At 41.4% G+C, this 26,150-nt stretch overlaps 2 protein-coding genes across 2 annotated transcripts in view; one reads left to right on the forward strand and one right to left on the reverse strand.

The window, feature by feature from the left end:
* The window catches only part of LOC137325461 (spindle assembly abnormal protein 6 homolog), a 40,789-nt gene extending 34,683 nt beyond the window's left edge, over nt 1–6,106 (forward strand). Inside the window, exons 14-17 of the mRNA XM_067990597.1 lie at nt 16–156; nt 731–834; nt 984–1,075; nt 1,468–6,106. Of these exons, the coding sequence (XP_067846698.1) occupies nt 16–156; nt 731–834; nt 984–1,075; nt 1,468–1,574 (444 nt within the window). The 3' untranslated portion in view covers nt 1,575–6,106. The remainder of the gene's footprint in view (nt 1–15; nt 157–730; nt 835–983; nt 1,076–1,467) is intronic.
* A 4,241-nt stretch (nt 6,107–10,347) lies between these two features.
* mfsd14a1 (major facilitator superfamily domain containing 14A 1) overlaps nt 10,348–26,150 on the reverse strand; it is a 30,729-nt gene continuing 14,926 nt past the window's right edge. Inside the window, exons 4-12 of the mRNA XM_067990598.1 lie at nt 24,314–24,441; nt 23,157–23,271; nt 20,063–20,281; nt 19,350–19,463; nt 18,439–18,510; nt 16,385–16,497; nt 15,688–15,785; nt 14,380–14,543; nt 10,348–12,090 (exon numbers count right to left, since the gene is read on the reverse strand). Coding sequence (XP_067846699.1) covers nt 11,884–12,090; nt 14,380–14,543; nt 15,688–15,785; nt 16,385–16,497; nt 18,439–18,510; nt 19,350–19,463; nt 20,063–20,281; nt 23,157–23,271; nt 24,314–24,441 — 1,230 coding nt within the window. The 3' untranslated portion in view covers nt 10,348–11,883. The remainder of the gene's footprint in view (nt 12,091–14,379; nt 14,544–15,687; nt 15,786–16,384; nt 16,498–18,438; nt 18,511–19,349; nt 19,464–20,062; nt 20,282–23,156; nt 23,272–24,313; nt 24,442–26,150) is intronic.

Genomic DNA, 26,150 nt, shown 5'->3' on the forward strand with positions numbered 1-26,150 from the left:
CTTCATTTATTGCAGTCCGAGAAAAATCCTTTTTCAATTGTTTCTGGAACCAACTATCCTGTTACCTCTGTGATGTCGTCCTTTCCACAACAGTTTACAACCATTAGTATGAAGCCACACTGTGTTGTGTCAAACGAGCAAAGCTTGGGACCAAGGGCAAGCATCTATGCTTTATTTTTTCAGTTTTTAGTTGATGTGCCACTTATACCATGCAGCAGAATCCAGGAAATTGCACTCAGTTTACATAACCATTTTAATCTTAATTTAGGAGGAAATTCTTTTTGAAATACATTAAACTTAGCATTGTATTCAGAGAGCATAACATTATATATTGTGGATGAAATGGATCTTAAATACGTCAAAATCTTGCCGTATTAAGGTGTTGTTATGTTAAGAATAAAGAAATCAAATATATGGCACATTGGAATTTTGTTTGCTCTGAGTATACGAGAGTAAATTTCCATGGGCGTTCTCCTGCTCGTTCATCATAACTTCAGCGGAACAGCCACAGAATCCCCGGAACAACAATGTGTACGCTGATTACACCGTTTTTCTGGTATTTCCATGGCTCTTTCGGCAGATGAGTGGGAGAACCCCTGTGTATCGTCAAATTATTCCTGATTTTATTTTAGTCTAAATTTCTGTATTAAATTGTAGCCTTAAATGTTTTGTTGTTTTACTTGTGACATTTACATCTGCCACAATCAAAAATGCTTTTCATTTTTGGCAGGTTCAATTTAACTCACAATTTTCAAAAACGAATACACCACCAATGACTTCAAAACCAAGACTTCCAGTGGGATTATGCACAGCTCCTTCATCAGACAAAGAAAAGTGCGTTGGTGTGAAATGCCTTTTATTGGCATTTATGATTACATCTTATTAAAAAAAAAACATATTTTTACATTTGGTCAATCTCTACCCTGTTTTTTTTAAATGATGAGCAGCCTTCAGACTGACTGTTCTGTTTTTCTTCTTTATAGCAAAGTTAGTGGTTTAGAATCAAAGTATTTTAAGCAGCGACAAGACAGCATCCCTCTGCGAGGACTCTCTGTTCACAATACATTCAGTTCAGGTATGAGTAGCAGATTTTCCATGTGATGTGATCAGTGCCCTTAAATATTTGAATTTAACATTTCTGGGCCTTCTAAAGCTTTCTCAGTTAAATTAATATAACCATTCATAATTGTTTTGACTTTAGTGCTATGTTTTACTGATCTTATTTTTGTGTAATTTGGGAGGCCAATATTAATTTGCACTTTGAACCTTTTTTAAGATTGACAAGAGAAAGTACTACTTGCATTTGATAGCGGCTATTAATAATGGCACATAGTCACTATTAAAATTATTTTAGATCTATATATGAGTTTCTATTAACACAGTGAAAGCCATTCTTTATGTAAAAGTATTTATAGATAGTACTAAATGTTCTTAGTTCAATTATCAAGTACATTTTTATTTTGTTAGAATGCCAGAAATCATCCCTATCTACAATAGGAGCACAAACCACTAAATCTGGACAACATCCTCTAGCTTCTGCCTACTTCTGTGGACAAGAACTGGAACCATCCTGATCCTGAAGTAATTTTTGGTGGTAGATTCGTCAATTGTCACCCCCACCCCCCAACAACACCATACACAGTTTTGTGAATTGCCCTAACAAGTATTGACAAAATATTTTGGGCAGTGATCAATTTCTTCAAAGCTTTAAAAAGTAAATTCTAATGATGTTTTTAGCTATTGCTGTTTGTTTTTGCACATGCGATTTAAAAAAAATGTGTTTGGTAATTATGGAAAAACCCACAGGAAATAAATTACCGTCAGCTCACAGTAAGGCAAGGGTATGTAGAGTGTGTGTTTTGTATACTCTGCTTTTTTTCATTTTTTCTTTACGGTCATTCTAATTCAAACTGAGGATGAGGTAACGTGCAGTGATTCCAAATTACTAATAGATTAACAGAACAAGAAGAATAAAAACTGTTTACGACAACAGAAATATAGTGCCATGAGATAAGTCAATATTTAACAGAATGGTCACAGATTGCACAGGTCATCACCAGCACTTGTTTCTCTCAGCCCATTCTCACTCTTCTTACATAGAAAATAGGAGCAAGAGTAGGCCATTCGGCCCTTCGGGCCTGCTCCGCCATTCAAAATGATCATGGCTGATCGTCTAACTCAGTACCCTGTGCCTGCTTTTTCCCCATATCCCGTGATCCCTTCAGCATTAAGAAATATATCTATCTCCTTCTTGAATACATCTAATGACTTGGCTTTCACTTCCTTCTGTGGTAGAGAATTCCACAGGTTCACCACCCTCTGAGTGAAGAAATTTCTCCTCATCTCTGTTCTAAATGGCATACTCCGTATCCTGAGACTGTGACCCCTGGTTCTGGACTCCCCAGCCATCAGGAACATCCTCCCTGCATCTAGTCTGTCTAGTCCTGTTAGAATTTTATATGTTTCGATGAGATCACCTCTCATTCTTCTAAACTCTAGTGAATATAAACCTAGTCGACCCAATCTCTCCTCATACGTCAGTCCTGCCATCCCAGGAATCAGTCTGGTAAACCTTTGTTGCACTCCCTCCATGGCAAGGACATCCGTCCTCAGATAAGGAGACCAAAACCACACACAATACTCCAGATGTGGTCTCACCAAGGCCCTGTATAACTGCAGCAAGACATCCCTGCTCCTGTACTCAAATCCTCTTGCAATGAAGGCCAACATACCATTCGCCTTCATAACTGCTTGCTGCACCTGAATGCTCGCTTTCAGCGACTGGTGTACAAGGACACCCAGGTCTTGTTGCACCTTCCCTTTTCCCAATCTATCACCATTCAGATAATCTGCCTTTCTGTTTTTACAACCAAAGTGGATAACCTCACCTTTATCCACGTTATACTGCATCTGCCATATTCTTGCCCACTCACCCAACTTGTCTAAATCACATTGCAGCCTCTTTGCATCCTCCTCACAGCTCACATTCCACACCAGCTTTGTGTCGTCTGCAAACTTAGAAATGTTACATTTAGTTCCCTCATCCAAATCATTGATATATATTGTGAATAGCTGGGACACAAGCACTGATCCCTGCGGTACCCCACTAGTCACTGCCTGCCACCCGGAAAAAGACCAGTTTATTCCTACTCTCTGTTTCCTGTCTGTCAACCAATTCTCAATCCATGCCAGTATATTCCCCCCCAATCCCACGTGCTTTAATTTTGCACACTAAACTCTTGTGTGGGACCTTATCAAAAGCCTTCTGAAAATCCAAATACACCACATCCATTGTTTCTCCCCTATCTATTCTACCAGTTACATCCTCAAAAAACTCCAGTAGATTTGTTAAGCATGATTTCCCTTTCATAAACCCATGCTGACTTTGTCCAATCCCGTTAATGCCCTCCAAGTGTTCTGTTATCACATCTTTTATAATAGACTCTAGCATTTTCCCCACTACTGATGTCAGGCTAACTGGCCTTTAATTCCCTGTTTTTTCTCTTCCTCCTTTTTTAAATAGTGGGGTTACATTTGCCACCCTCCAATCTGTAGGAACTGTTCCAGAGTCTATAGAATTTTGGAAGATGATCACCAATACATTCACTATTTCCAGGGCCACTTCCTTTAGTACTCTGGGACGTAGATTATCAGGCCCTGGGGATTTGTCAGCCTTTAGCCCCATTAATTTCCCTAGCACTTTTTTTTTACTAATACTGGTTTCCTTCAGTTCCTCCCTCTCACTAGACCTTGGTTCCCTAACATTTCTGGGAGGCTATTTGTGTCCTCCTTTGTGAAGACAGAACCAAAGTATGTGTTTAATTGTTCTGCCATTTCTTTGTTCCCCATTATAATTTTCCCCATTTCTGACGTAAGGGACCTACATTTGTCTTCACTAATCTTTTTCTCTTGACATATTTTAGAATCTTTTACAGTCAGTTTTTATGTTCCCTGCTAGTTTACTCTCATACTCTATTTTTCCCCTCTTAATCAATCTCTTTGTCCTCCTTTGCTGAATTCTAAACTGCTCCCAATCCTCAGGCTTGCTGCTTTTTCTGGCAATTTTGGATCTAATACTATCCCTAATTTATTTTGTAAGCCACGGTTGAGCCACCTTTCCTTTTTTATTTTTGCGCCAGACAGGGATGAATAATTGTTGTAATTCCTGCACACGATCTTTAAATATTAGCCATTGCCTATTCACTGTCATCCCTTTTTAGTAAAGTTCCCCAATCTATCATAGCCAGCTCACACCTCATACTTTCGTAATTTCCTTTATTTAGATTCAGGACCCTAGTTTCGGATTCAATTACTTCACTCTCCATCTTAATGAGGAATTCTATCATGTTATGGTTGCTCTTCCCTAAGGGACCCCGCACAACGAGATTGTTAATTAATCCTTTCTCATTGCACAATACCCAGTCTAGGATCGCCTGTTCCCTAGTTGGTTCCTCAACGTTTTGGTCTAGAAAACCATCACGTACACACTCCAGGAATTCCTTCCCCACAGTATTATTGCTAATTTGGTTTGACCAATCTATATGTATATTAAAGTCACCCACGATTATAGTTTTACCCTTCTTGCATGCGTCTCTAATTTCCTGTTTAATGCCCTCCTCTACATCTCCACTACTGTTTGGGGGCCTATAGACAACCCCCACCAACATTTTCTGCCCCTTGGTGTTTCTTAGTTCCACCCATACAGATTCCACATCGTGGTTTTCCGAGCAAATATCCTTCCTCACTATTCCATTGATTTCCTCCATTACTAACAACGCTACCCCACCTCCTTTCCTTTTTTGCCTGTCCTTCCTAAATATTGAATACCCCTGGATGTTCAGTTCCCATCCTTGGTCACCCTGCAGCCATGTCTCCGTAATCGCAACTATATCATAACCGATATCATCTATCTGCGCTGTTAATTCATCTACCTTATTGCGAATGCTCCGCACATTAAGCCACAATGCCTTTAGACCTGTCTTTTTAAGATTGCTAGTCATCTTAGTTTTATTTTGCACTATGGCCATATTTGTTTTTTGCCCTTGTTTTCTCTGTCTTCCACTATTGCTTCTTCCCTTTCTGTCTTTTTGTTTCTATCCTTGTTTCCCCCTCCTCTGTTTCCCTGCTCAGGTTCCCATCCCCCTGCCATTCTAGTTTAAACCTTCCCCAACAGCACTAGCAAAAACCCCCACGAGGACATTGGTCCCGGTCCTGCTCAGGTGTAACCCGTCCCACCTGTATGGGTCCCACCTTCCCCAGAACCGATCACAATGTCCCAGGAATCTAAATCCCTCCCTCCTACACCATCCCTGCAGCCACGCATTCATCTGGTCTATTATCCTGTTCCTATACTCACTAGCACATGGCACTGGTAGTAATCCTGAGATCACAACCTTTGAGGTCCTGCTTTTTAATTTATCTCCTAACTCCTTAAATTCACCTTGCAGGACCTCATCCCTTTTTTTTTTACCTATGTCGTTTGTACCAATATGGACCACGACTACTGGCTGTTCACCCTCCCCCTCTAGAATGTCTTTTCTCTCTCTCTCTGCAAGGGACAAAAACCATGAGACTATTGGCTCTCTTCCCTTCTCCCTCCTAGCAATCAGGGCCCGCTTTCAATTTCTAAAATGCATTTTTTGATGGAGGAGTAGGATGGACAGAGGGATAAGACGGCCTTAAGCTGGACATGAAAATCTTGATCTTGGGGAATAGATCTTGAATAAATTAAATTAACTTTATAATCAAAGTCAGATAAATGAGAATCTACACACTTCAGGTCAATAAAGGAAGGAGAGGGATTCTGGAAAGAACATCTTTTGGTCAAAGTCCTATCAAAATGCACTGTTTGACTTTCGCTGGAGAGCTAATGCTAATATAGCTTTACCTATCTCTGTCACGTGGCGATAAAGCAGATGTCTTCAAGTTTGGTGTGGAAAATAGTTTGTACAGTTTATAATCAGTGTGGAATTTATGACATTACTGGTGTGAAATACAGATGTATGCCACTATAGAAAATGTATAGAAACTGTAAATATTTTAAGCAAAAAGATTTATTATTTCTTACAAATGGCATTGAATTCATTGTATCCAGTGGTGCTCGATAAGAACTGTATTAAATAATACTATGTTTATATTAGTATTGACTCTTGGTTCTTTTTACCTTTCTATTGTTAGCTTTGCATATATGAAAATTTGCACCTTGATTAATGGCACAATTAGCATTTCCTTTATGTTGCATAATTAAGTTTAGATTGTCTTGTATGTTTGGTTAAGTTGTACATTTTAGTATTGGATGGTGAGGTTTCTTGCATGGTTGTGCTTAGATGCTTTACCCATCTGTTTGGCAAGGAGGGTGGCCACCCTATTGTAGTGAGACTTGAGGTTGCCTGCACCTACAGAGCTTCCCTTAGGGCCAGCAAGAATAGGATAGGTCCGTAAAGAAAGAACCTGCATTTATATAGTATCTTTGATTTCTTCGAGTCATCTTAAAGTGCATTATAGCCAACGAGTTACATTTGAAGTGTAGTCACTGTTGTGATGTAGGCAAATACAGCAGCAAGTGGTGCCCCACAATGTTGACCGTTTATTGTGTTTTTGGCTGTGTTGATTGAGGGATAAATTTTGGCCAGGACACCAGAAGAACTCCCCTGCTCTTTGAGCAGTGGCATGACATCTTCTACCTGACAAAGCTGATGGGATCTAACATCTCATCTGAAAGACAGCATCTCTGATAATGCAGCACTGAAGTGTCAGCCTAGATTATGTGCTCAAGTGGGGTTTGAACCCACAACCTCCTGCCTTAGAGGCGAGGGTACTACCATTTGAGGGGATTGAAAGCGAGGCAAAGCTATTGAGACCCTGAACTGTTTTCTAGTGATGAGGTGTGCTAACATGACCAAAAAGTGCATACTAGTGTACCTTATTTAGTCACAGTTCTGCAGCTCTGAGGTGGTGTTATGTTAGTGTATGTCTGAATTTGCTTTTTCATATTCTGCATGTATGAATTAGTTTTCACTCCTCAGTTAGCTACCAGCCTCAGTGTTATGCCCAGGCCTTCACAATTCTATGCTAATATCGAGTGAGAGTGGGGTATAGTAAGAGGTGGTTGCTGCTGGCTAGAGTTCCAAAAGACCAGGAACAGTCTTCAAAGAATTGGGGGGGGGGTGTGGAATTGTTACCCGAATGAATGACATGCAGATCAACATTTAGTAATCCAACCACTGCAATGTAAAAGGATTGAAGGCTGTATGGCTTAACTGAAGATAGGAAGGAATCAGCAGCAAAAGACTTGGGTGATGGAATAATGGAGGGGAGAGAATGGAGTCACATCAAAAAAAAATCAAGATGAACCATCCACTATCGATCAAGTGATTTGAGATGATACCTGTGGTACAATTCTGGTTTTTAAAAAAATTCCTACTGGAGATGTTGAGATGTCCAAGGTGAAGCAAAATATCCAAGAGCAGAGTTCTGGATGTGCAACATAGGTATGATTATCATAATGGATAATTTCAGTAAACAGCAACTTCCATAAGTTTTAGAAAGTAGACATAAGGGCAACAACTGAAAAGATGGTATAGGATAGGGGTGAGTTCTGAGGCACATCTCAAAAATAAGAGGTCTCACTGATGAGCACAGCTAAACATTGATAAACAATGCCTAAATGGTAGAGCACGATGGAGCAGTGAGCCAGTGGTCAGCTTTCATTTTAGGAGAGATAGCTCACTTGCTATCAAAAGTTAGAAAAGATTCACACAAGTTTTGAGATAGCTTTGGTGAGGGAACAGCAATTGCTGCTTTTTAAACAAAATTACCTTTTGATAAGGCTCCATATAAGAGACTGTTAGCTAAAATTAAAGCCCATGGAATTGAAGGCAAATTATTGACCTGGTTAGGAGATTGGTTGGGTGGTAGAAGACGGAGTAGTGATAATGGGTATGTACTCAAATTGGCAGGAAGTGACTAGTGGTGTTCCACAAGGAGCTATGCTGGGGCCTCAACTAATCACTATTTATTAATGACTTGGATAATACAACAGAGAGCCATATATCCAAGTTTACCGATGACACGAAGATCTATGGCATAGTAGTGTAGACGGGAGCATAAAATTACAAAGAGACATTGATAGATTAAGTGAGTGGGCAAAACTGTGGCAGATGGATTTCAACGCAGGTAAGTGTGAGGTCATCCATTTTGGACCAAAAAAGGATAGATGTGAGTATTTTTTCAAAGGTAAAAGCTAGGAACAGGAGGTCCAAAGAGGTTTAGGGGTCCATGTAGTTAGGTACAAAAAATAATCAAAAAGGTTGATGGAATGTTAGTCTTTATAACTAGATGGCTAGAATATAAAGGGAAGTTTTGCTACAGCTATACAAAGCCCTAGATGGACCACATCTGGAGTGTGGTGCAATGCAGATTCACCAGAATGTTACCAGCACTACAAGGGTTAAAATATGAGGCAAGATTACAGAAACTCTGCTTGTATTCTCTGGAATATAGATGGTGATTTGATTGAGGTTTTTAAGATTTTGAAAGGGTAGATAGAGTACCCTGGGAGAGTGGCAGTGGCGCCATGGCAGTTGAACCTGCTGCTCCGGACAGCATTCCTGCTCCCACCCCTGCCACTCTGCCGGTGCCCTTCTTGTTGCTTGTCAGCCAGCCAGACCAGACTGCTGCAGCCCATACCGAGATGGTGCAGTCTGAAGCCAGGTCCTCCTGGCCCAGAGCCATCTGCACACTCCTCAATTAAAGGCCAGCAGCCTTCCACCACTCCAGCTCCAGCCACTGGGGATACACTTTGCAAGAGCACGAGGAAAGGCAAGGGCACACGAGTGACAGGCACTGAAGGAATGCACAGGGGTGAATACTCTAATGTTTGATACTTGAGTACGTGTTAAGTTATAAATTTGGATTTGAAGTCGCAGTTGGTGGTGGTTTTTATTTATGCAATGAGCTGCGGCAGGAAGCAATGGCTAATCACATGGAGGACGATTTGATGGTCATGTGAGAGAGAACAGGTGGGGAGTGTAGGACTGTTGTTTACTTGGCAGGTGTTGTTGAGGTTAGTGATATCGCTCACAAATAAACTGAGCATGCAGAGCTCTGGCAGACAGGACCTGTGCATCTTGTTGCCTCCCTTGCGTCTTCCTCCTCATCCACTGCTTCTGGCTCAGGGTTTTGGTGGATAGGAGGTGGCAAGGGCTCTTCCCTCATAAGGGAGAGGTTGTGCAGCATGCAGCACACCACGATGAGTCTTGACACCCGCTCAGCGGAGTACTGCAGGGCTCCACCAGAATGGTCCAGGCAGCGGAAGCGTTGCTTTAGGTTGGCTCTCGTTGTAGACCTGCTTTGTATGTGTACATGTGTGCCTGACTGGAATCATGAGCCACCTCATGAGGGGTTAGCCTTGGTCACCCAATATAGTGCCTTCGTGACCTCCCTGATGCAGCAGTCCACTGGGAGATGTTGCACATGTCGCCAGCAGAGGCTTGAAAGGATCCAGAGCTGTAAAACTTCAGTGCCACGGTTACCTTGACAGCCACAGGCAATGCTGTCCTTGCCCTCCTCTCATGCTGCAGTTGCGGCTGCAGCAGTTGACGTATATCCGTCACAAACTCTTTGGTGAACCACAGCCGTCGGATGCACTGATTCTTCACTCATGTTGAGGTAAGAGTATTGTTCCCTGAAGGCCCTCATGGGATATGGCCTCCTGCTCAGTGCCCTGCGCTGCCTCCTCCTTGCAGCGTGACCCACTCTGCATGCTCCTAGTCATGTTCTATGCCCAGCAGGAACCCTGTTATAAATGACACCAACAGTAATGCAGGAGCTGCCAAATCGCTATGTACTATAGCAACTCTATCCAAGTATAGGAAGTTTCAACATACACGTACAATTACACCAGCAACCAGAAGCAATAATCCAGCCATTAATCTGCAATACCTACATGATTCCTTTAAATAGCACTAGTGGGGGGAAGGATCCTCCAGGCCATCTAAGACATGTTCAGCTGTTTGTGGTTAAGAAAGTTAGTTGGCTGGAGTATTGAGTGCCAAAAGGGTATCTATTCCTTTAAATCAGCATTGCACACTGATCTAACGCATATTCTCTCTACATGATGCCAGGGTTCATTATCTGCACGTGCACAAACCCCTTTACCAAGATGATGTACTGAAAACAGGCGCTACATGGCCCAATTTCCAGCCCATGGAACAAAAGCAGCTAAATGGAGTACGGCTACAGATCAGCCATGATCTCATTGAATGGCGGAACAGGCTCAAGGGGCTGAATGGCCTAATCATATTCCTATAACAGTGGACTTATAAAGTTAAAAGCAATGACAAATGCTTAACTTAAAATATTTAGCTTTATTAAACTAAACAACAATGACATATTTACATTGTTTATCTTGTGGCCATCAGATCAGAATAAAACAAGGCATTAAGCAAAGTAACAGACACCACAGAATGAAATGTACATTTTCAGGAATTACTTTATAAATGTATTGACATTATTTTACACAAAGCAATACAATGTTTTTGTTACATTTCAAATAACCACACACAGGCAATTTAAGAAAGTCAATGTCTGCCATTCAATGTTGCAAATTTGGTACTGTGATTAACTTTATTTCTATTTACCACAAAATGGATCATATTGCTAAAAAGGCCACTATATTAAGAGGACATTCTAACATACAAAATAATGTCATTTTCAAGGCTGTAGGTTTGAAGTTACATGTTTTGATCAGTACAACTTGGTTTGAAATTAAATAAATACCACTCATTACAACAGCTATAAAAGTATAGAAAACAAAACTTAAAAAGGCATAGAAAGGATGGCATTAAAAATGTTTTGATTTAAATGGCAAAACCCATCACAATACCAGTGCTCCTAGTAAACATTCAAACTACTAGCATTTTCAAGACAAACTGCCTTTTAGACTAGCTCGCTGAAGCAATTTGAAATGAAGTACACATTTCACTGTCTACGACAGTAAGGCATTCCAGCACCAATCCCAGTCTGAAATATTCTCATTAACATGATACTTAAGATGAAGTGGTTGAATGAAATAGCTGAACTCTCAAAACTAGTTTAGAAGTTCTTTTGATGTGACATCTTCTGGGTAAATACTGGAAAGAAAAGGAATACTACATGCAGTGTTTTAATTTCATATCTAATTGTCATGCCTTGAATACTTTTTCTTGCAGATAAACTGACACAATCAGCTTTCAATTTGTGTTCAAGTGCTTCTACAACATTAAGGCTTAAGTATCTAACCACCCTGGCTTCCACAGTAATGCTCAAAATGGATGTTGCACAAATGTCCTCATCTGTCCCACTGGGACATAGGATAAGAGTCTAGAGCCATATACAGCAAAACACCTCCAGCATAGGGGTGTGGACTGACCACAGTTTTAGATCTAGGTCAGTCACTAATATTCATTACACCTTTAAATAAAACAGAGCTACACTAACACACTGTGTTTAATGATAATTTTTTTTTACATGGCACAAAATACATTTTCAGCCATGTCTTGGGGACTTGGAGTAGCATCAAGTCATAAATCCTCACCAATAAAAGAAGCCTCCCAGGGCTTGTTTTAGTAAATACTTTAGTATCTTTGCTTCTTGAAGACTTGTTCAATTCTAATATGTAGACCTCCTGATATCATAACTGCACTCCTGCAACAAGTTTGTCTTCTTGAAGGGATCAATACAATCCTGAGATGCAATGCCCAGATTACTGGATTCAGAAAATCCTGTATTGTTTTATAGGTCAACACCACAATCTGAGATTTTTTTTAAAAAAAGATTGTACCCAGTGCATTTTCAGTGTTCATCAGAAGTCACTGTGGTACTGGAACAAACTGCATCCTGTCGTCATACACTAGTGTCCTGAAGTAGAGGTTCTTTGGCTTCAGCAGGGACCTGTGGACTGTGTGGATGGCCATGGCTGCTAGAATGTTTCTTCCAGTTGCTGGATCTTACAGACGTGTTTCTATACTCTGGGATGAACAAGGCAACAAGCAAAGCCAGCAACACTGAGCATGCTCCAAATAAGAATGGTGGTCCAGGAATTATTGAACTCTAAAAGTAAAATTTTAAAAAATGTTTAACACCACAACACAAACATCACTACATTAATAAAGCTACTCAGACATCAGGACTGGCTTCATTACTGTAAAAGTAACCGTTGAAAAGATAAAATAGCTTTAGTCTCCACACGGCTCAGCTACTTAAACTAGAGAGTAGCTGAGCCACAGTGACTTGGAAGGTCCCAGCATTGATTCATATTCTGTGGAATTAGCTAATGTCGGATGGGACAATGGTAAGTGTACGACAATTAGCCTCCGATTTAGGTTAGGAGGGGGGGGGGGGAAGGAAATCAACAAGGGTTCACCCTCTGATCAGGATCTAATGACACCAGAGGTGCACTTGTGGTCAGCAAATGGGGCAAGATTGGGCTTTGCTGCGGTTCTGTCCACTCTTTATCCTCCCCGAGGTCAAATAGCCTATTGATGCACATTGCAGGTTCCAGGGAGTGACTGGCACTAATGGAACTGCAACCAAGCAAAGAGTAAACATCTTTAGGAAAGGAGAATGGGAGAAAGTTGGCAAGAAAAAACAAATTAAACTCCTCTTTCTCCTATTCTTTACTTCTCTTTCTCCATTCTCATTCACCCAGTTTACTTTTTCCTTTATCTAATCCAATAACTTTGAAACTTTGTGTGGAGGACCCCCTGTAAATACTGACACACTGCCAGGGACCTCCTGTCTCCAAACTTCTGACAGATGGGGGTAAATTTTAACACAGCTGGGAAGGGAGCGGGAGGTGAAGCCCGGAAGATAAGTGGACGACTCGCGATTTGCTCATCAATTCCACTTCCGGGTTTCATGCCCGGTAGCCAGCCTGATTGACAGGCTGGTTGGCTGTCGGCCAGAAAGGCCAATTGCAGCAGCCCGGAGCCGGGGTGGGTGGGGGAGCCGAGGAAGAGATCATGGGTCGCTGGAGGTAGGGTGAGTCCACCATGGCAGGGGGGTGCGGCCGATCGCAGGGGTCCTGTCGGCCAGGCGAGCTTGTTGGGCCTGGATGAAGCACTCCTGCTCCTCCGGGCCCATAAAGTTACTCATCTCATGATTCCGGCCCTTCCCACTTGCTTTCACCTGACGTGAATCGGAAGCAATGGGAAACCTGAACAGATAAGGTTAAATTCATTTTATTCCAATACACATATTAAGGACCTCAAGTATCTCAATGAGGTACATTGTCCTTTTAAGTATCGGCCTGCCGGATTAAAGTGGGGGCAGGACTTCCTGCTGTCTACTCTCCACACGCAGACAAACCTGCCTTAGTTAAACCCAGAAGCAGGGTTAGAGCCGGGATGTCGTCCCACTCTGAAAACAGAGTATTTATACTCCCCACCCGCCCCAACCCACCTGTTTTTGGGGGTTAAAATTTACCTCAGTCAGCTAGCCAAAAGAAAACTGCTGTAATTTTTCTTTTAAAAAGCGTCTTTTTTTAAAAAAGTACATAGCAACAGAAATAACACACTATCCAGATAAATACAGAAATCGGATAACCTCTGGGACCACCTGGAACCCCTCATCGATACTCTTATTCCTTCAAAAAAAATCTTTGAACCTGTCTCCTGCCTTTGGACTCCCACTGTCCACTTTGAAAGTGGAAGTATTTGATAAGATACTGGTTTCCATCAGCTTCAAACCAGCAGCAAAAAACTGTTTTCCTGCCAATTTAAAGGCACAGACACAAAGCTCAGTCACTCTTCAACACAAAAAAGGATGAAAGGGCTGCTGCTGCTGGATGAGTGAACGTGTCAGGAGCCCCCTACTCTGGACAAGTAAACTCTGTGGTGTGGCAAAGGTTAAAAACCTGAGTTTTTGTTTTGTGTGTCAAAATAATAATCTCCCCTAATTCTTGCAATGGTCATTCAAAAACTCCAATTGAAAACCTAGGAGTTCAAAGCAGGCCCAATATCAGTAAATACAATCTCCAATTACCACCGCCAACTGACTCAGATCTCTAACTTAAGCTCACCGCAGGTTGGCAGTAAAGTATAAGTGTAATTAGGCTCACACCTCTCCACTCTTACCTAGTGTATATTAAAGGATTTTAAAGTATTCATGTCCACATGTACACAAACAAGAAAAATAAAAACAAATTTCATCTACAGGACACTCAGTGTGTAAATAAGGGAGAGGCAGGAATCTGTACTCTATCGTCCTGTTCAACATCATTTAATGGGTCTGAATGTAAGCACCAACACTACAGATGATCACGGTTTTAACATCGTTAAAGAATTAGCATTGTAAATCAAGTTGCCAAATAAATATCTGGTACAAACACCCACACCCTACCTGCTGAGAATGGTTGTCTGCCTTCCTACTGTCATGTGATCCAGCATCATTCTCTGAAACTTCATTTAGTTCCACGTGAAAAATATAGAATATAAATCCATATAATGCTGGCCCCAGGCCATTACACAGCCCTCGAATTCCTGTGACCATTCCTTGAACAACGCCTACAAACAATTGGAAAATTATCTGAGTTAGTGTTCAAACTTGGAAGCTCAAAAGGAACATTGTCCCTCGAGTTTAAATGAAAAGTGACTGTTTCCCTCAACAGCTATCATATAACAGATTAACTCAAGCCCACATTTTATTGCCATTGCTGAACTATTCCCTGTGGAAATCCAGATAAATGTAGCTGCTTGTAATCTGAGCCGAGATCAATTAGAGGTCATTAAAGTATAGGCTGCTTTCCTTTTTTTTAAGAAAAAGGATGTTTTGCATTTGTAACAAGATGTGACATTTTGGTGCATGATGCATAAAGGAGTGAGTGAAATAGAAAGGATACATTACATAGCACATCCCTTATTAATGAGATGTGAACCAAGCTAAAGACCTGTAGGAAAAGAGCTCACTGTGAATTTATTTTTTACATTGCTTCGAAAACCAGTTTGCCATTAGTCCTTGAGTGGCCGTTAAAATAGAGGCCCATGTTTTGTGCTGCCTCTGACTGTAACTTTCAGAACCCATGAGAGGTCAGTTCCTGAATACTGTCGAAGGCAAGAACTCAATTCCTTTAAAGCAGATAATGTGTGGTGGCGTGGGAGTATCAGGCACCTGGTGTCAATGGCAGATGATCAATATAAAAGCAATAACTGGCACAACGTGGAAGTTAAAAACTTATTATAGACCACACTGCAGTTAAAAATCTGGTATTATCATGTACCTTTTGCGAAGAACCCTCACACTGTTCATTGGTAACAAAAATCCACATTTCTGTCGCAGTGACACCTACAAACACCGGGGATGGGGTGGGGGGGGGGGGGGAGATTGAGGGTGTGTTCCTCTAATTGGAAGGTACATATCCCTGGCAAAAATTAAATTAATTATTTCTGCACACACTTTAGAAGGTGGCATTCTGAATTTCAAAACACATTACAAATAACCCTATGAATGAATGAAAAGGACTACGAAGTTACTCCATATTTTCTAAACGTATCGATAAAAGGGAGCCCATATTAAATGCCTTGGGATGTTTTACTACGTTAAAAGCACTATATAAATGCAAGCTGTTGTTGTAACGTTGAACTCTCGGCAGTAACAGATTTTTAAAAATCTAATTACACTGCGCCTATTCCTACAGAAGGAAAGTTTTACCTTGTTGATCGGGATCAGCATTCCTCGACACCAAAGCGCTCACTGCTGGAAAAGTAATGCTGGACATGGCTGCCACTGCTCCTGCTGCCCACATCATCCTACAGTCAATGCACATTAATGTTATGTAGTCAGGCTTCACAATATTGAAGGAAAGGGGGTAAAAGGATATGGGAATAGGGAAGGCATATGAGATTAGGACTACTGCTCGATGAAAGATAAACACCTCGGACTGGATTGAACACCCATTTCCATTCAGTAATTACTATGTTAAAAAAATATGTAATTCTGCTGCAAAAAAGTTACACACTGTGCCTCATTCCGTTATCATCTTAAATAATTTGCATATTTGGTATCTCAGGACTAGATCAACTAAAAAGTGACACTTCAACCTTTGAGACAATGGCACAAGACACATCAAAAGGCAAAATGATGTCACAATACAAATTACAACATATTTCATACGTACAAAAAAAAATCACTACTTGAAGTAAAATAATAACATTATTTGGAAAATAATAAAAACTTATGATGGGCATTTAGTTGATGAGTTATATTTTCACAATCGCAATAGATTTCCATTTTAACATTCTGTGATGAGAGAAAAATATAAATATAGGATCATTCCAAATAGCAAGTCTATTTAAAGGGTGTACAATGATTATTAAATCTCTCAAGAGAAAAGATTCAAATTACATACCAAGGCTCAGAGCCAAAGCCATACCAAGCCAACTGCAGCATCTGGAATCCCAGCCCAAGCAGAATAGTGTTTTTGTTCCCAATGGATCTCATCAGCAAACTCAGAACCGCTGTCTGAAAAAGAAATGCCGTTAACTTTGACGCACTTTTTTTGGGTCAGCAGTTTCAACAACTTACATTTCTGGAGACCTCATCACACACAGGAAAACATTGAAAAATACTTTACCATTGAGGAGGGACAAGGAGAAAATGGATACGGTGGAAGAGGGAGCAAAGGCATTGTTGAAGGTTTTTAGGAGGTTCTGAAAGTGGCAAGGGAGGTGGCAAGACAAAGGTATCGAAGAGAGAGTTCCAGAGGGCAAGGGTGTAATGGCTGAAAAAGTGGCCATCAATGTTAGAGCAGAGGGAGAGGGAAACGAGGAATAGCCTAATGTCAGAGAAGCAGAACATGAGTACAGGAACATGTGGCTTAAGGAGCCTGCAACGGTAGGATGAGGTGAGGTTAGGTGAGGCATAGAGGAATTTAAAAACAAAGACAAGGATCTTGAAGTCAATTTGGCATGGCATGATGAGTCAGTAAAGGTTGGGAAGCACAGGGTGACATATGTGCAAAACTTTTACAGGCGAGAGAGTGGGCTTCAGCATTTTGAATGGTGTGGTACTTAAGAGATATTAAATGCAAATGGTGGTTCAATGGGGTAAACACACCATGCCACAAGTGGGAGAATAAAAGCTAGTACCTGAGATTCCCAACATGTTCAGTTTTCAATCACAGGGAAAGTATCCGGAGAGGTGCCTTCAAGTAGGGACAGGAAAGGGAATCGGAGGACAATTTGACCTCTGCTCTTATGCATCTCCTAAGGACTACCTCATCAACAACAGCGGCTGGGGGTAAGGGAGCAGGTTCCCTGCCTGCCCAGAATGCTGCTGTATTCCCAACCAGATGCTAACATGGGGAAAAATATCTGATGATAGTAAAGTGACAGAAGCAGAAGCAAAGTTCAGTCCTGCTCTTCATTATATAGTTTCATATGAAGTTTTAGACAGTCCAGCATATTGTGAATTTAGAATAAACTTCTGATAGCCGGATTCTTAAAAATAATTCTTTTAGTCCTTGTGAGAAGGAAAGACATCACACAAATATCTGGAGCTAGCTGTTAGCTACAAGGAAGGCTGTTAATGGCACTGTCTGGTCAGAATGTAATCAAACCAAGTTTGGTTGGGCAAGTAGCTTAGGTCTTGAAATGTTGAACATCTGCGAATGTGGCAGATGCCGGTCAAACACTCTGGAGTTGTTCATAGAACCAAGCTATTTAATATGCAAGTGTCAGAAGAAAATGAAACCAACTAGCCAAGGGGCTGCTGTTCGCAAGCTGAATAGTGAAATGAATAAATAATATGATTTCCTGCCAAATGGTCTTGTGTGTTGTATTTTGCCCTGGAAATTGTATGAGGTGTTTTTTGCTATGTCTTCAGTTCAGTTTTCATTGGTGTCTAAGGTGACAGCCCAGGTGGCCAGGGCAGGGCTATTTCTTACCCACATATAAGCACAGCATCAGGAAGTTTATGAAAGTTTGTGTCCTCCAAAAGCTTTGCAGATTACTACACATAGTAAGAAATATTCTCTGAAGAAAGATATTTAAACTGTTATGCTCTGATTGAATCTTTATTGTTTTCTAAATATTTGTATTGATAGTCTCCTGCTATATTGTTTTGCTCCTCTATAATTATAATTCTTGTAAACACATCTGATTACTAGTTTTAGCCAGAATGAACTGGAAAGCATGGTGGGAGGCCTGTGCAATGTCCAGCGCAAAATATTTTGGGAAGTGGTATTAATTACAGGGCATACTACTCCCATTTATGGCAGGCACAAAGGTGTATGTTTCAGATTATAGGAGCCATGGGTGTGCTTATGTAAATTACCTTTTACTGTGAACATGGAGAGACATTGTATCAGTACTTTACCAGAGCCAGTCTTATAAGATGCAGTATGATTACCGTTATGGGTTTTCTTCATATAAGTACCATAGGAAGCTGTAACTGGATACTTACTTGTGCAATAATAGACAGGATTCCAAGGACAGCTATAAAGGCTGCCACACTTTCTGATGAAAATCCCATGACCTATCAGGACAACAGAAACATTAAATGCATTATAGTTTTCAATCTGATTAATCTAAATGCTATATTAACTATCATTCGATACAACTATAAGCTGACATAGCTGCTAATCTTTTTTTAGTTAAATAAAACCATTAATTTCCTACAGAATTTTGTGCAACTTCGTTTATCAAAAATAAACCCCAGTAATAAATTGAACATAATGGACTGAGACCAATACTATTCGAAGAATACTACATTCTAGTTAATTGTAAAACACAAATATGCTACGTGCAGTAAATGGCATTTAAAGAATCAACTTTGTTTTAAAAAACTACAGCAGCAAAGAAGCACGCAGGTCATCAAATGGCATCACAAGTCTATTTTGTATAAACTTGGGTCTTTCTTATTGTGTTGTAAATGTAAGCTCCCATTAAGCAGAAACCCACCGAAGCACGTACCCAATTTTGAAACCAACCACAAAGTTGTTAGCACAAAGTGTAAATTTATTTTGAACACATGGTGATGAATGCTTGACATAATGTAAACACTTTTTGAGGTTGAGTGTTCAGTTCCACTGGGATTTGTGCTTGAAGCTTAACTGAAACATCCTGGATAGCTGATTGTTTATTAAATTTCAAGTGCATATTTGAAAAGCCTGGCAGTACACATTCAGCAGAAACTTGATGGAATAATCTATGATTTTTATGAAAGTAATCTTCAACTGGTTAGTTGTCTGCTCTGAATACAAGTCGCACAAAATAGCTTTAATGAAGTTATTACCAAACCTATTGTACGGTCCTGTGAACTACCAATTTGTGAAATTTGTGAAAGCTATGAGGTTTCCCAAATGCGATTCATACCTGTCTGAGGTAAAGAAAAAAACTGGAATACTGGCCCGCCTCTGGCAGGTAGGAGAGGAAAACTGTAATGCAGATAAGTAGAACTGTTGAATCTTGTCCAACCTTCTTGAGGGACTGGGGGTTAGAAAAAAATATTTACATGTGAATGTCAGTATATTCATATCACAGGTGCTGATTTTTTTTTGCTCCTTTGTCTTTGAAAACTAGCTTTGATAATACATGCAGCTAGAGCAGAGCAAAACACAATCACCTTTTTAAATGTATAATATCAAGTGAAGCAAACAAGAGCATGACTTCAGAAAAAGGCCTTTTTCAGCAACACTCAACTTCATTCTATACTTTTGGTTTACAGTTTCAGGTATTAGTAAAGGCCAGAAAGACTCTATTCACTAACTCTGTTCAATAAGCAAGTCTTCCTTAACAGCTCCGTTACAGGTCTGAAGATGGCCAAATTAGCATTGGTTAATTTTCTAGTTTTCAGTGGGCATCCAATACTTAATCAGAAAAGTGCAATGAATATATGAATGGTTCAACATGCTACAGTAAACTGAAGCTGTTCCAGTTAAAGCCGTATTTGTGAACGTAATCAAGAAACCTACAAAAAAAATTAAATTGGGAGAAGTTGAAGACTTGATATTCAGGTGTATTTCAAATTTCCATAGATAGTAATTCGAACACCTCAATTTCTAATACAAAGTCCGTGTCACACTTACCGCAAATGGGTCAGCTTGTTCCCAGGAGATCGGCGCTCCCCAAGAGGCAGGCCGCATCTTTTCAGGGAGAGATTCTGGTACAGCCACCAATATAAAGCAGATATCCAGCAGAGCAATCGCCGTAGCGAGAATAACCACAAGATTGTCCCCATAAATTCGGCCAAGATATGCACCAATGGCTGGGCTGGTAACCAAGCTTGCAGCAAAGGTGGCCGAAACCTAGTAATCATGAAGGCAAGAATAATTACTGCAGTCCAAAGGTTAACATAATGTAAGAAAAATACGCAATGTACAAAACAGCAAAGGTGTTACTCATCAAACCGTGGACTTTTAAAAAATTATTTTAGTCTTAGCATAAAATTATAACTGGAAGATTGCTTCGCTTAATTTGTAATTAATTCTTCAGATGAAATAAGACAGGGATACAACTGCTTTTTGGAAAATGCATAATAGGATATTGTTCCAAAATAAAACGCACATTAGAAAGCATTTCTTCCCTTTGTGATGAAGAAAATATGGGGTCAGAAGCTCAGCTCGGGACAAACAGGATACCGAGCTTGTGAAAAATCTGGTTCAGCTTAAGCAGCTGCTCCAGGTGGGAGACAGAGTTGGTGGCGAGGGTACAAAGTTTGTGGCAGGGGCTGAAGACGGTGGCTTCCATCTTCTCAATGTTTAGCTGCAGAAAATTGCGTCTCATTCAAGACTGGAGGTCAGACAAGCAGCGGATGGGTCGAGAGAGGTGGCGGAGAAATAGAGCTCGGTGTCATCAGATTATATATAGAAACTAAACCTTTGTCTATGGATGATGTCACGAAGTGGCATATAGATCTTTTAAAATTCATTCATGGGACGTGGGAGTCGCTGGCAAGGCCAGCATTTATTGCCTATCCCTCGAGAAGGTGGTGGTGAGCCGCCTTCTTGAACCGCTGCAGTTCATGTGGTGAAGGTTCTCCCACAGTGCTGTTAGGAAGGGAGTGCCAGAATTTTGACCCAGCGACGATGAAGGAACAGCGATATATTTCCAAGTCGGGATGGTGTGTGACTTGGAGGGGAACGTGCCGGTAGTGGGTGTCCCCATGTGCCTGCTGCCCTTTCCTTCTAGGTGGTAGAGGGCACGGGTTTGGGAGGTGATGTCGAAGAAGCCTTGGCGAGTTGCTGCAGTGCATCCTGTAGATGGTACACACTGCAGCCACGGTGCCCAGTGGTGGAGGGAGTGAATGTTTAAGGTGGTGGATGGGGTGCCAATCAAGCAGGCTGCTTTGTCCTGGATGGTGGCGAGCTTCTTGAGTGTTGTTGGAGCTGCTCTCATCCAGGCAAGTGGAGAGTATTCCATCACACTCCTGACTTGTGCCTTGTAGATGGTGGAAAGGCTTTGGGGAGTCAGGAGGTAAGTCATTCGCTGCAGAATACCCAGCCTCTATCCTGCTCTTGTAGCCACAGTATTTATGTGGCTGATCCAATTAAGTTTCTGGTCAATGGTGACCCAGAGGATGTCGATGGTGGGGGATTCGGCGATGATAGTGCTGTTGAATTTCAAAGAGAGGTGGTTAGACTCTCTCTTGTTGGAGATGGTAATTACCTGGCACTTGTCTGGCACGAATATTACTTGCCACTTATCAGCCCAAGCCTGGATGTTGTCCAGGTCTTGCTGCAGCGGGCATGGACTGCTTCATTATCTGAGGGGTTGCGAATGGAATTGAACACTGTGCAATCATCAGCGAACATCCCCATTTCTGACCTTATGATGGAGGGAAGGTCATTGATGAAGCAGCTGAAGATCACTGATGAAGATGGTTGGGCCCAGGACACTGCCCCGAGGAGCTCCTGCAACAATAACCTGGGGCTGAGATGATTGGCCTCCAACAACCACTACCATCTTCCTTTGTACTAGGTATGATTCCAACCACCGGAGAGTTTTCCCCGATTCCCATTGACTTCAACTTTACTAGGGCTCATTGATGCCACACTCGGTCAAATGCTACCTTGACGTCAAGGGCAGTCATTCTCACCTCACCTCTGAAATTCAGCTCTTTATCCATGTTTGGAGCAAGGCTATACTGAGGTCCAGAGCCCAGTGGTCCTGGCGGAACCCAAACTGAGCATCTGTGAGCGGTGAGTAAGTGTCACTTGATAGCCCTGTCGACGACACCTTCCATCACTTTGCTGATGATTGAGAGTAGACTGATGGGGCAGTAATTGGCCGTATTGGATTTGTCCTGCTTTTCGTGGACAGGACATACCTGGGCAATTTTCCACTTTGTTGGGTAGATGCCAATGTTGTAGCTGTACTGGAACAACTTGGCCAGAGGCGCGGCTAGATCTGGAGCACAAGTCTTCAGCACTACAGCCGGGATGTTGTCGGGGCCCATTGCCTTTGCTGTATCCAGTGCACTCAGCCGTTTCTTGATATCACGTGGAGTGAATCAAATTGGCTGAAGACTGGCTTCTGTGATGGTGGGGATCACAGTAGATGTGGAAAAGGTAGGGGCTAAGGATGGATCTTTGGGGGACTCGTGAGGTGACGGTGCGGGAGTTGGAAGAGAAGTCATTGATAGCGATACTCTGGTTATGACCAAATAAGAATGAGTGGAACCAAACAAGGGAGTCCCATTGAGCTGGACAATGGAGGAGGTGTTACAGGAGGACAGTGTGATGTACCATATCAATGGCTGCAAACAGGTTGAGGATCACGATAGGGGATAATGCACAATGCTCACAGTCACAGAGGATGTCATGAGTGACTCTTGTTAAGGCCATTTTGGTTCTGAGGATTTTGGAAAGGAAAGGGAAGGGAAAAAGAGTGGTAGTTAGGAGTAATATAACTAATTTATTAAAGCAACATATCACATGACTAATGATGGAAGAGACAAGGCTTTATAGGTATAATTTGTGCAATACTATGGGCAACCCAAGTGGAAATATTTTGTCACATTAGTGCAAGTCATCACACAACTTCCATTTACACCACACTAGTGTACTAAATAGAATTTTCAATTTTTCCACTAAATAGTAATGTCAAATTACTTTGCCAGCTGTCAAAGTGGCCTGAATTTAATTAGTTTGGGGCAATGCAAAACAGCAAGGTTTCACTTACCAGTCCATAGGCCATACTTCTTTCATGTTCCTGGGTTATGTCAGCCACATAAGCAAATACCACAGAGAAGGTCACAGCGAACACACCAGACACAGAGATAACTGCAAAATACCACCTAAAAAGGAGGCAAAATATATAATCAGAAATCAGAATCAATTTTGTACAGAAAAAGTCATAATTTGCATTTTTGGGAAGAGTTTTGAAATCACAAGGAAGGAAGAGGAAGTCAGAAAAAATTTAATACATGCAGAGGATTATTAGAGTATAGAATGCTTTACCACAAGTGGCTATTGAGGCAGAGACTAAAACATTGTTTAAAGGGATAAGTATTTGAAAATAAAGAATATAAAAGGATACAGGGAAATGGCAGGAGAATGGGATTAGAGTAGATAGCTTCAGTTGAAGAGCTAGCACTGGCCCTATGGGCTGAAAGGCCTCCTTCTGTGCTCTAATTTCTATGATTCTTTGAAATTATGTCATGGACCCATTCACCCATCAAACATGTCTTCCAACAAACCATGAAGGAGTCTAGTTTTATCTGGCAGAGGTGAATAATCACAGTTAATTGTTCACTACTACTGTATAGGAGCTTTAGAACCAGTGTGGGTTCCTGTGCTAATTTCTTCTCCACATTATTAATGAAAAACTCCCATTACAAACAATTCCTGGTCATGACAAAGCACAATCAGTAAATTCTAAATGCGTGAACTCTTCCCAAATCTCACAAAGCTGTTGCAAACAGCAAGTCTTTGAAAAGTGATAACCTTGGATATTAATAAGAATTCGTGCTTTTATCAGGCTAATTGCTTGTTGCTTTATCCTGAGCACCAGGCTGAGTAGGAAAAATATGCAAAAACAGTTCATTTTTATTTGTAAATATTCTGATTGAGATAATCTGTTAGGGAAAAAAAGTACAGAAGTGGTAATCACACTAAGGTAAGTGGGTTGCATTATAAACATGTGCTTGATGTTACTTCATACACAAATCAAATCAAAATGAACCCTCCTCAGATTCACAATCTCCAGCGGCATTTCCTTAACTTGAAAAGGAGAAATATTGTCAATTAAAAGTGACCAAGAACTTTAAACTAGTTACTTTCAAAGTCAGCTATTATTCTTTTCACTGTACATAAACAAATATATATATATATACCTACCATGGACTAATCTTCATTAAAGGAATAGGAGCACAGGTGAAAAAGACAGTTAGTAGCAGAAAGGACTTTCGCCCCCACACATCTGAAAGTGCACCTATCAACGGTGCACTCAGGAATGACAGTAATCCCTGCAGAAAAAAAATAGAAAGATCTTGTTCAACTTTATTCTTTTCAAATAGGTACATTATGCAAATTAAATTGGACCCTGCATTTTGTGTTACTGTGCTGCAACGGTTCTTCCCTCCACTTGAAATTATTTTCTGCAGTAACAGTAAATAATGCTAACCAACAATAACAACAAACTTGCATTTACAATTGCAACTTGGTATAGCCAAGGAGTGGAATGTTACATTACTTATAGTATGACTTCATTCTTGGAATGCAGTTCAATCTCCACATGCAAATAAATACCACTAACTGAGAGGAGGGGCGGTGAGTGCAAGGAACCAAATGGGGAAATGTCCTTGTTAGAGCTTGGTAGCATCTAGGTGCTAAGTAGTTCAGGTGGTGTCTCACTCCCAGTTATATGTACTACAACTATCAAAAATAGACTAACAGGTTATTCATCACGCTGCCGTTGTCATCCCCCTTCTCAAAAACCCACCCATGACCCTTCTGTCCTTGCAAACTACCACCCCATCTCCAACCTCCCATTCCTCTCCAAAGTCCTCGAACGTGTTGCACCTCCCAAATCCGTGCCCATCCTTCCCACAATTCCATCTTTCAATCCCTCTAATCAGGTTTCCACCCCTGCCACAGTACTGAAAAGGCCCTTATCAAGTCACAAATGACATCCTATGTGATTGTGACCATGGTAAATTGTCACTCCTCATCCTTCTCGACATATCTGCAGCCTTTGACATAGTTGACCACACCATCATCCTCCAATGCCTCTCCTCCATTTCCCAGCTGGGTGGGACTGCATTTGCCTGGTTCCGTTCTTATCTATCCAGTCGCAGCCAAAGAATCACCTGTAATGGCTTTCTTCCTGCACCCGTACCATTATCTCTGGAGTCTCCCAAGGATCTATCCTTGGCCCTCTCCTATTTCTCATCTACATGATGCCCCTCAGTGACATCATCCGAAAACAACACAATGTCAGGTTCCATATGTATGCTGACGACACCCAGCTCGATCTCACCATCACCTCTCTCGACCCCTCCACTGTCTTTGATTTGTCACACTGTTTGTCCAACATCCAGTACTGGATGAGCAAAAATTTCCTTGAACTAAATATTGGGAAGACTGAAGCCATTGTCTTTGGTCCCCGCCATAGACTTCGTTCCCTAGCCACTGACTTCATCACTCTCCCTGGCCACTGCTGAGGCTGAACCAGACCGTTCACAATCTTGATGTCCTATTTGGCCCTGAGATGAGCTTCTGACCACATATCCGCTCCATCACTTAGACTACCTACTTCCACCTCCGTAACATCGCCCATCTCCGCTTATCTGCTGCTGAAACCCTCATCCATGTCTTTGTTACCTCTAGACTTGACTATTCCAATGCTCTCCTGGCCGGCCTTCCATCTTCCACCCTCCATAAATTACAGCTCATCCAAAACTCTGCTGCCCGTATCCTAACTTGCACCAAGACCAGTTCACCCATCATCCTTGTGCTCGCTGACCTACACTGGCTCCCGATCTAGGAACGCCTCGATTTTAAAACTCTCAGCCTTGTTTTCAAATCCCTCCATGGCCTCACCCCTCCCTATCTCTGCAACCTCTTCTAGCCCTACAACCCTCCGAGATCTCTACACTCCTCCAATTCTTGCCTCTTGCGCATCCCCGATTTTAATCGTTCCACCAGTGGCGGCCGTGCCTTCAGCTGCCTAGGC

Source organism: Heptranchias perlo, chromosome 9, assembly GCF_035084215.1.
Source record: "Heptranchias perlo isolate sHepPer1 chromosome 9, sHepPer1.hap1, whole genome shotgun sequence".
NCBI lineage: Eukaryota > Metazoa > Chordata > Chondrichthyes > Hexanchiformes > Hexanchidae > Heptranchias > Heptranchias perlo.